Raw genomic sequence first — 9,667 nt, forward strand, 5'->3', positions numbered from 1 at the left:
AGCAAATCCCATGAAGCTTCATGAGATCACAAACATCTACTCGTGTTCATTGACATTGCAACCTTTTTCTTGTTCAAAAGATTGTGTGTTCAGAATTTGTTTGTCTTCAACCTTGTTTGACTGTATCATTTGCTTGGATGATTGTTTTGAGACTGCAAGTGTTGTTCATGTATTTGAAGTCCGATTTATTGTGCTATGTTATTGTACGAACATGAAACGTTTATGACATGCTTCACTTCGCTTTCTCCTCCTCCATGACCAGTGTTATGCTGCAGATGGCGCCGGCGCACCACCCAAAGGTCTTCTCTAATAGCAGAGGAAGCCTTTGGGGACCTTCTTGCCGCAGTAGTTGATGAGCAAACTGAGGCTGACGGGGATGTTGAGCTTGAGCCCCAGAACGTTGCCCTTGAGGGCGGTGCACAGGCACACGGCGGCCTCGAGGTCGACGAGACCCTCCAGCAGCGAGCAGCAGGGCTGCTTGGGCGGCGTGCCCAGCGTCACGTTGAGCAAGCTGCGGAGGACGTTGGCGCAGATGCCGAGCTTCAGCGCATCCCTCGGGCACTTGGCCCCCGTCAGCGACGGTAGGTTCTGCTCCTGCGGCACCGTCAGCTGGTGGCGCGGCAGAGGGCGAGGCCGATGCTCCGGTGGCTTGCCGTTGCTGGCGGCCGTGGCGAGGTGGGAGAAGAGAAGGTTGAGGGTGAGGAGGAGGGCAACCGACACCGAGAGCTTGGAGGCCATGGCTTCGCGGGGGGGAGCGGAGCGTGGAGAGTGTTGCTAGCTCATGGCACCGCTGGGGTACTATTTATATGTGATGGGGCGTCAGGTGAAGGCCATGCTTGAAGGCCGGTCGTTGAGGGGGCTTGTATGGTTGTGGAAGTGGAGAAGCGCATGCTCGGCAAGTGGATAGGGTGACGACCTGGGAGAAGATGAGACGGCGAAACGCTTTGGAGGTTTGCGTGCCGATGTTTAAAGTCAGCGTTGCTTCGTTGTTGCACTGCTCTGCAGCCATGGGGGATAGATGCAGACTTCATCCATTCCTACCTCCTGTTCTTGAAATCATTAATGCAAACACATTATGTGCATGTACAGTCGTCACAACAGTGAAGTATCAATCAAAAACTGAGAATTCAAGCTGCTAATTACAGACTGCTGTGTTTTCTGGTCAATAGCATATGTAAGAATAGGAAACAGAAAAGCTTGATGTAGTTGCCATTTTGTAGTTCCCATTGATGACAATGCAGCACAGAAGAAAGAGACAACATTTGTGGAACAACAAATGGTTCTCTCATGACTACATATTGGGAAGAAGAACAGAGAAGCAGCAGCGGAGGCATCAACCAAGAAGATCACCATCATCTGGACTCCATCAGTACGTAGAGGGGTTTGCCATTCAACCTTTCGCGGCCCTGCACATAGATGTCACACATTCCACAGTCAATCCAATGCTAGGTAAGAGCTCAGTTCATCTACAAAGCTACTTCAGTTCGATGCGATTACAATCTCATTTAGTATATCAGAAATCTCAGAGAAGGGAATTTGCAGAAATACGTCTATAGATCCTAACATGGTTTATTTCCACTAAGCTTATCTGTAGTTGTATCTACTGATAAATAGATTGGTTAATTCAACATAAAAGCATCCAAAAATAGTTCTTGAATTTTCTTCTTCTTTTTTTGAAAAGAAAGAAAATTCTACCATAAATTGTAAAAAAGCAGGTCAAAACACTGTTATGTGCGGCAATAATATGATATCAGGGTAAAACCAGCATGCCCCTGCAATGTTTTTCTCTAGGATTGCAGCAAAAAAAAAAGTAACTAAAAAGATCAACAGCCTAAAATGGAATTCAACGGTAAAAACAATTGGGAGGAACAAATAAGAACCAAAAACTTGGAGAAGGTACCGATATTTAAAAGCATGGCCATGTTGAAAAGCAATAACATGTCACACACACCTTCAATTCGGGCAGTTCAATAACGCATGCACATTCGACCACCTCAGCCCCAGCCCGCTCTGAGGTTAAGAAGAAAGGAATCAACAACAATAAAAAGAAAACCCAAGTATGGTAAAAGAAGCAATACCGATATGAAAATGAACAAGTGTTCGGCACCGACAAATATCACTACTTCTTACGAAAATTCAGGGTAAATGCATTGTTTATCTTTTGTACCAGACGCTGCAACAGAAAAATGCAAAAGGCTAAGCATTATTCGACACACAATTTTACCTTTGCTAGCATCATCTGCAAATTGGATCTTGGTACAATTAATAAACTAGACTAAAGAGGGTAAGACCACTAAATGCTAGTTAGGAAATATTTCCCACAAAAAACCACAAGGAACAGACATCCAACTATTGTGGATTATGTATATCTTACGGATAGAAATATTGTATCTTAGGCACCATCTGCCAAAAGAACTCCAAATTTATTTGCAAGACTGCAAATAAATTTTTCTACCAAGTTTATCTATTTGTTTAAAAAGATATAGCATTCTCATTGTTTTTATCATTTGTAGTCCACTTGTCATCAAATCTTTACCTCTGTCAATCCATCTAAAAGCTGAAACAGATAGATGGGACAAGAATTATTTATATATGTGCTAATTTTTCTAAGGCTGATCAAGGAAATTACAAGATTCAGACATCCTACGAATAGTCCTCTTAATTAGATTATTACGAGAATCTAAATGTTGGTTGTGTTGGTTAGAAATATGATCAGATCAGCATCATTTTGATGTAAAATCAAAATGTGAAAATACTGCAAACATATTGCATAAAACCGAAGTGCGATTGTATTTATGGCTGCATAAAATGAAAACCAGAATTATACTGAATGACAAGGTTAAATATGTAGATAGGACATAAGTAATAAAAACTGTATAATTCTCATTGTACAAACCAAGTAAATTCATAGCAGCCCGAAGGGTTCCTCCAGTTGCTACCAAATCATCAACAACCAAAGCACGATCACAAGGTTGGATTGCCCCGACATGCATTTCAAGACAGTCAGTTCCATATTCCAGAACATACTTTTCCGAAATGACTTCACCTACGCATTTTCATATGGAGAAACTGAGCCAAACCATATAAGAGCTTGGGATAAATTCAATCCATTACCTGATGGACATAAATTATAAATTAAAAAAAAACTTGAGAAGTTTATTTCTGCCATGTAATCCATTTGCAAGAAAGGAGGATGTCATAAATTTGATTTTGTAAGAATGTTATAAATTAACAATGCCTAAATAAATAAATAGCGAGAATGTGATCATGTATGAATGATCTAGCTGCTCCCATACCAAGATAAGTGCAGTTGCATACCTTATCTGTGTCATGGTCCAATCTGGGGCAAATTATTGAACTAGTTTGGATTTAGTTTTAACATAGTATGGTTTATAATGGCAAGAAAACCATTCTGTCAGATAATGGTGTATGAATTCAACAATCAAATTTGAAATCCCACAAAAAGAAACAAAAGAAACACAGATCATTAGAACTAACTATTCCCAAAATCTCATACCCATCAGATCTTGCATTTCATTTCACCATTCTCTTTTTCTACTTCCAAGAAATACCATTGAGCTTTTTATCTTTTTCTGTGCACGGGATGCTATATAACTCATTATCTAATACATTAGTTCTTATTAATAGTTTATGAATGGCACAAAAGACATTCCATCAAACATTGGTGTCCTTATACAACAATCAAATTTTATCACTCCAAAAAAATAATAAATACAGAACATTAACACTAAATAATATTAAAATCTCTTTTCCATTTAATACATCTTCAATTTTGTTTAACTATCATCATTTTCTAATCCCAAGAAATGGCATTGAGATTTACTTTTTTTTCTGTTCAAAATATGTTATTTTAACACATTATTACCAAATTTGTAAGCAAAAATGAATTCAAACAGATGCATTTTGTTTAGCTAACACTTCACATGTATTTCACTTGTCAAAACTGATGGTAAAATATGTTTGATTAATTGAGAGAATGAAGTACCTGGTAATTTTCTTGGCTTTCTCAAAGGAACAAATTTTGCTCCAATCGCTAAAGCAATTGGTGGACCAAAAATAAAGCCTCTGGCTTCAATTCCTGTCAAAATGGAGAAAACCTTCCATCACAATGACACCAGAAAAGTGTAAAATTTACCAATCAGATGTCCTACATACAATGAAAAATCAAATAGCTTGTATCAAAATCCAACAGAATGCTTAAAAAAATAAAACAAAAAATATAGTAAAGGAAAAGCAATTAGATGTTAAGTCAACAATGATTAAATCTAAAAGTCGCCCTTTGCAATCTTCCGTTGAAGCAAATCTATCATTAAACAAGCAAAAGACCCCACAATGTACAAGACAAAGACCAAAGGCATAGATCAAAGAGGTCAAAAATAGGTAAATCAAGATATAAATATATAGCAAATTAGAAAATCTTTTAACACTGTTAAAAGTTACAAAAATTAATGGCAATTTCGGTAGTAATACAATTGAACAAGTTATTATGTAACTTGCTGCTGTGTAACCCATAAGAAAGGGTATACATACTATGATACTAATACAATTGAACAAGTTATTATATAAAAGTCCTACCCAGCCAAGTTATTTTTACTTTTATTTACCTGCATCAGTGGTTAACACATTAAATGAAATCTTAACCAGTGCTTAACATACCATCCGAAACAGTATGACCTATACCAATTCGTCCATGGACAAATACCACCGGCCATCATGATATGGACACCCATGGTCTCGACCACAAAGTTTCATATCTTCTTCAAAAGTGCATAAAACACCAAATTCAAGCCAGTCTTAACCACATAAAGTTACGCCCATACATGGCCTTAACCACAAAGTTACATATCATGTTCAAAAGTGCACAGAACATAAAATTCAAGCCAGTCATATCCAGTCATTTATAAGCTATTTTCTATTAGATAAACAAACCTGACAAAAGCAGTTCCACCAGTGTGACCTGATTATGTCATAATCAACATTTGCTATACCGCCCAAAAACAGTATCGTACGGGAGGTACATACTAGTCCGGGCGAGGGTCAATACAGGGACCACCTCCTTTCAAATGGTCCTATTAAATTAATTAAAAATTCAAAGAAATGATGGGGCCCCTGTCCAAATTAGTGTTAAAAAGAAAAAAAAAAAAGAAAATTAAGGCTCGCGAACAAGAGCCCTCTTATCGCATAAGATGTGGCTGCCTCGTCGTTGCGACTTCGCCATCACATAAGATGTCATCATCTCGTTATCACAAACACGAGCCTTCCTCACACAAAAGTAGCCACCGCCTCATCATCACCATTGCCGCTGCCACTTCAACAATACTGTTGCCTCACCACTGCTGCTTTACCGCTACCACTAATCTTTCTCTCCTCTCCTTTCTTCTTCTTCTTCCTCTTTTTCCCTCTTCTTTCCTCCTTCCTCCTATGTTCCTCCACCACCCCTTCCTCTCCTTCCTCTTTTTTGTCCTTGCCGAATCTCTAGATGCACCAGTATAGACCAGTATGTACCATTCCATCAAATTGTCAAAACAAGTCTGGTACCCAAAAAGGCAATCCTTGGTCATAACATTATATATTTGCACAAGAAAAAAGATCGATTGTCAAAATTTCATATATATTTTGTAACATCAAGACATGAATGTACAATACATTAAATAACTAGCAATATGTTTTGTAATTTATCTGTTAACTTTGATATTTATAATAGTCGATCAATTAAAACATTAAATATGCTTAAGAAAGCATGAATCACACTAGTGGGATTAAATGAGGTTATCAGATTAGCAGTGCACAAAATGAAACAATAAAAGGAAAATATCTATCATTAGATATATTTAACTAATAGAGGAAAAACTAATAGATATATTTGAAACAATAAAAGGTATTAAATTGCTCTAATTGTATTGAACTCAAATAGGGCTCACTGAAGGAAATTAACTACAAAACCAATCCCAAATAATAGGGGCCTGGTAGAAACTTTATCATTGTTGTTCTCTGATGTGTACAGAAATCTTAATATGTTTCATTTATCAGTTTCATGAAAGGTAAAAGCATAACAGCTCACTAATAATCATGAACAGATGAACATATAAAACCTCATCAAAATTTCATCATACAATGGAGCTCATGTTAAATCTCCATGTCCTGCGACTGCAGACCAATATGAAATAAATTCAGAAACAAAAAAACAAGATTTCAAGGTCGTTTTAAACCAATATACTCCAAATGCATCAAGGAGACAATAAATTCTGTTCATTTCTGCAATCATAGCCATATAAACCAAATCAAAACAGTAAAGGAAAAGCACGTACAGAACAGAGGAACAGAATGTATAGGCCCGTCAAAGCTCAAACAATAGCCATTGTTTCACAAAATTACATCAGAGATTGGACCAATGTTGTCGTCAAGGCGAGGACTTGGAAATAGAGACACTCATGGTAGACCGCGACTTAAATAGTCCATGATAACATGGCCACTGAGAAGGCAATGCAGTCAAAGAATGAGCCCCTACCCACTGCAAAAAGGTACCCAAGGAAACAACAAGCCTTACCTAATTTCTCTAATGGAAATGATGAAACGGAGAAAACGTTTCTGTTCCAAAGTCTACCATACTGTAATTGGTAAAAAGATGAAGGCCCCACAACCGACACGCTCACAATAAGCATCGATGCGAGAAAAGAATGAAGCCGCGAACAATCCACCATAGAGAGAACATGCGCACACACATATATAGGTAACAAAAATCAAAGATTAGAAGGATGCATTTGTCATTACGGAAGAACTCACCAGCCACAACGGAGATATTCTTCCCCGAGTACCGCTCCACGAACAAGTCCACCGTGTTCTTGAACGCTTTTGGATCGAGCAGCAGCGTCGTGATGTCTTGAAACATAATTCCTACGATTTGTTCATGCAACAGTTGCAGTAAGATTAAGAAAGGGAGAAGAAAAGGCAATTGCTCATCAAAATTTGAGCTTGTCGGAAGAAAAGAAGCAGATAACTAAAAAAAGGAGGGATGCGGGGAGGGTTGACGAAAGTATAAGCATCGAAACTCTTGCTTTTGTGGGTTAGGGGGCTGAGAGCAAGAAACATTGGTATCAAAAGTCATATCTTTACGATGAATACAGTTGCAAGGAAATCACATACGAAGAAATAGACGAGCATGGATCCAGCGGGAGAGATCGAGCGCGCGAGGGGAGGTGGGCTCGGGGATCTTTTTTCATAAAGATCAGATTATTTTCTCAAGAATCAGTAAAAGAATCAAGAAAAAGCGAAAGGCGAAAGAAAACATGAGAGGAGGAGCGAGCAGAAAACTTTGGAACGACAAAAAGGAGGGACCTTTCTTGGGGAAATCGGGGACGACGCGGATGGAAGCGGCTATTCCTTGGATGCGAGGGTCCTGCTCCTTATCCTCGCCACACGCCATCCCTTCGAGCTCCAATCTCTTATCTCTAAGAGGAACACAGATTCAGAAGACAAGTAAGAGAGACGGCCGAGCAGAAGGCTTAGCGGAGAACAATATATATATAGGCGAGGAGCGGTAGAGTTGTTGATAGGGAAGAAGAAGCGCGCCGCACGAGAAAAAGAGTCGCTTAAAGCAAATGAGAGGGTGGAGGGAATCGTCTCGAGAAGTAAGAAGAGAGATTTGGTTGGGACTTTATACGTGCTCGCCGTGCCTTTTTGTTGGCCTTCTCCTCCTCCTCGTCTCTCTCTCTCTCTCTCTCTCTCGCGCTATGCTGTATAGGCCGTAATCGAGAGGGTATCACGAGGGAGATCTCCCCCCGTCTCTCTCTCTCTCTCTCTCTCCTCCCTCTCCTCTGTCTCAATCTCTCGCTCTATTTCCCTCTCTCGCTCTCTCTCTCTCTCTCAGATCACTCTGTTCGCTCTCCGTTCCAACTTTTCTCGAGGTGAGCACTACCTATTCATTCAAAAGCTCCCGTTTCGGGTCTCGTGATATCGCACTTTGTATTTATTGCCCATATGTTAAATATATAAATTATTGAATGATTTTTCTTAAAATAAATTATATTTTAAGTATTTTACAATCGATACCTATTTTTAATAATAATTTAAATTTAAAAAATACTCAAACCATATCTTAAATTTTTTTTATATATCTATTATAGCATCTTTGATCTGTTATAATATTTTGATCATCACAATAAAAATATTATCAGACTTATTTCAATATATTATAAATAATATAAATAAAAATAAATATAATATCAATCAAATATATTATAAATATAAAAATATAATATTATAATGATCTATGAGCAATGATAATTAAATAGGAATGATATGATGTCATTTATAATATTTTTAATGATATTTATTGTACTTTTAGTACTTAATAAAACATTATAAACTCTATTGAAAAGTAATATAAACGAATCAAATAAAAACATTATAATCAGTTGAAAATTGATTTTTAAAAAAGCAAAAAGAAAGTTTTAGTAAAAAAACTTTTTGAGGGGTATTTTTGGTACTTTAAAATTAAGGGTATTATTAAGAAAAATCAAACGATGAGATATCTTTTAGAAAATATCCAAAGTATGGGTATTTTCTAGAAAAATCATCCAAAATCAATATGGATGAATTTCCCAACAAATTGGTTAGTTTTGGTTTTTCTTCTTGCTTAAAATCATCCAAAACACTTTTTTAACTTTTCTTTTTTTTACTCATGAAAAGATAAACTTATTAGCACATTTTTAATTTTTTTAATTTTCTAGGCTTGGTTTGGTCATTTTAGATGGATTCAAATAAATTCGAAGTAGCTCTAAAATTGTTTATGTGATAATTTTTAAAATAATTATAAATGTAAACTTGTGAAATAAATGAAAAACATATGAATATAAACTTTAGATATTTCTATTTTAATATAATAATTTATAACAATATATACAACATTTTTAACTAATATTTTTTAAAATATTTATATATACTTAGATACTATTTTTAGAATATGGACTTGAATTATACTTTTTTTTTTGCCCTCTATAATAGTTTTCTAATTTATTAATTTTTTATATAATTTTAAATTTAAATTTTAAAATTATTATTATTTTTATTTCATTAATTTGGTCCGGTTTAATTCATTAGACCAATTCTTAATGCATTTAACTCGACCAAAGAAAAGATCAATTGTAAATATATAGGATGAAAGATTATTAAGTATAGATGTTCTTTCGAACTTAAAAAGTATGGACATTCTATGAGAAAAAATAAAAAAAAATGTTTTTTGAAAAAACAAAAACCAATGGTTTATTTCAAAATACATCCTATATCAAATAAATAATTATTATTATCCACCTACAACTATATATATATATATATATATATATATATATATATATAGAGTACCTTATGGATTATAATTCATGATCAATATAAAGATGAAAACGAGTCTAATATTTTCAATCATTTGATTCAGATTTAAGATAGGCTTAGATACTTAATTAAGTTTAGAAACAATTATTTCTCCTTTTTACAGTTTGGCCCATATAATATTTCAACCTCAGGTTGTCATAAATATGGTGTCAGAGAAGACAAACACAGATGAAGGATGAGAATGTTGGCATGGTGGCAATGATAGCCATGATATTATTGGTCTCATATTAAGCTAAGAGTATGAGTTACTGTTATTGAG

At 36.0% G+C, this 9,667-nt stretch overlaps 2 protein-coding genes and 1 long non-coding RNA gene across 7 annotated transcripts; all 3 read right to left on the reverse strand.

Annotated features, from left to right (window-relative positions):
* Positions 1-170: 170 nt before the first annotated feature.
* Positions 171-993, reverse strand: LOC135606078 (14 kDa proline-rich protein DC2.15-like). The gene has a single exon (XM_065096865.1). The coding sequence runs from the start codon at positions 736-738 to the stop codon at positions 307-309; it is 432 nt and encodes a 143-aa protein (XP_064952937.1). The 5' UTR covers positions 739-993; the 3' UTR covers positions 171-306.
* A 108-nt stretch (positions 994-1,101) lies between these two features.
* Positions 1,102-7,946, reverse strand: LOC103974844 (adenine phosphoribosyltransferase 4). 5 transcript variants are annotated; one of them, XM_065096863.1, is made up of 7 exons: positions 7,682-7,944; positions 7,357-7,469; positions 6,805-6,915; positions 4,007-4,099; positions 2,897-2,935; positions 1,952-2,010; positions 1,102-1,406 (listed from the first exon to the last, which is right to left on the reverse strand). In XM_065096863.1, the coding sequence occupies exons 2-7, from the start codon at positions 7,442-7,444 to the stop codon at positions 1,353-1,355; spliced, it is 444 nt and encodes a 147-aa protein (XP_064952935.1). In that variant the 5' UTR covers positions 7,445-7,469; positions 7,682-7,944; the 3' UTR covers positions 1,102-1,352. The 5 variants fall into 5 exon arrangements, with proteins under 5 accessions (XP_064952935.1, XP_064952934.1, XP_018677336.1 ...); XM_065096862.1 differs by having other exon boundaries at positions 2,897-3,046; positions 7,695-7,937; XM_018821791.2 differs by having other exon boundaries at positions 2,897-3,046; positions 7,682-7,937.
* Positions 4,911-6,798, reverse strand: LOC135606079 (uncharacterized). The gene is made up of 2 exons (XR_010484672.1): positions 6,569-6,798; positions 4,911-6,493 (listed from the first exon to the last, which is right to left on the reverse strand). It is a non-coding gene; the product is annotated as an uncharacterized LOC135606079 (long non-coding RNA).
* Positions 7,947-9,667: the final 1,721 nt, after the last annotated feature.

The sequence above is a fragment of the Musa acuminata genome, chromosome BXJ2-2 (genome assembly GCF_036884655.1).
Source record: "Musa acuminata AAA Group cultivar baxijiao chromosome BXJ2-2, Cavendish_Baxijiao_AAA, whole genome shotgun sequence".
NCBI lineage: Eukaryota > Viridiplantae > Streptophyta > Magnoliopsida > Zingiberales > Musaceae > Musa > Musa acuminata.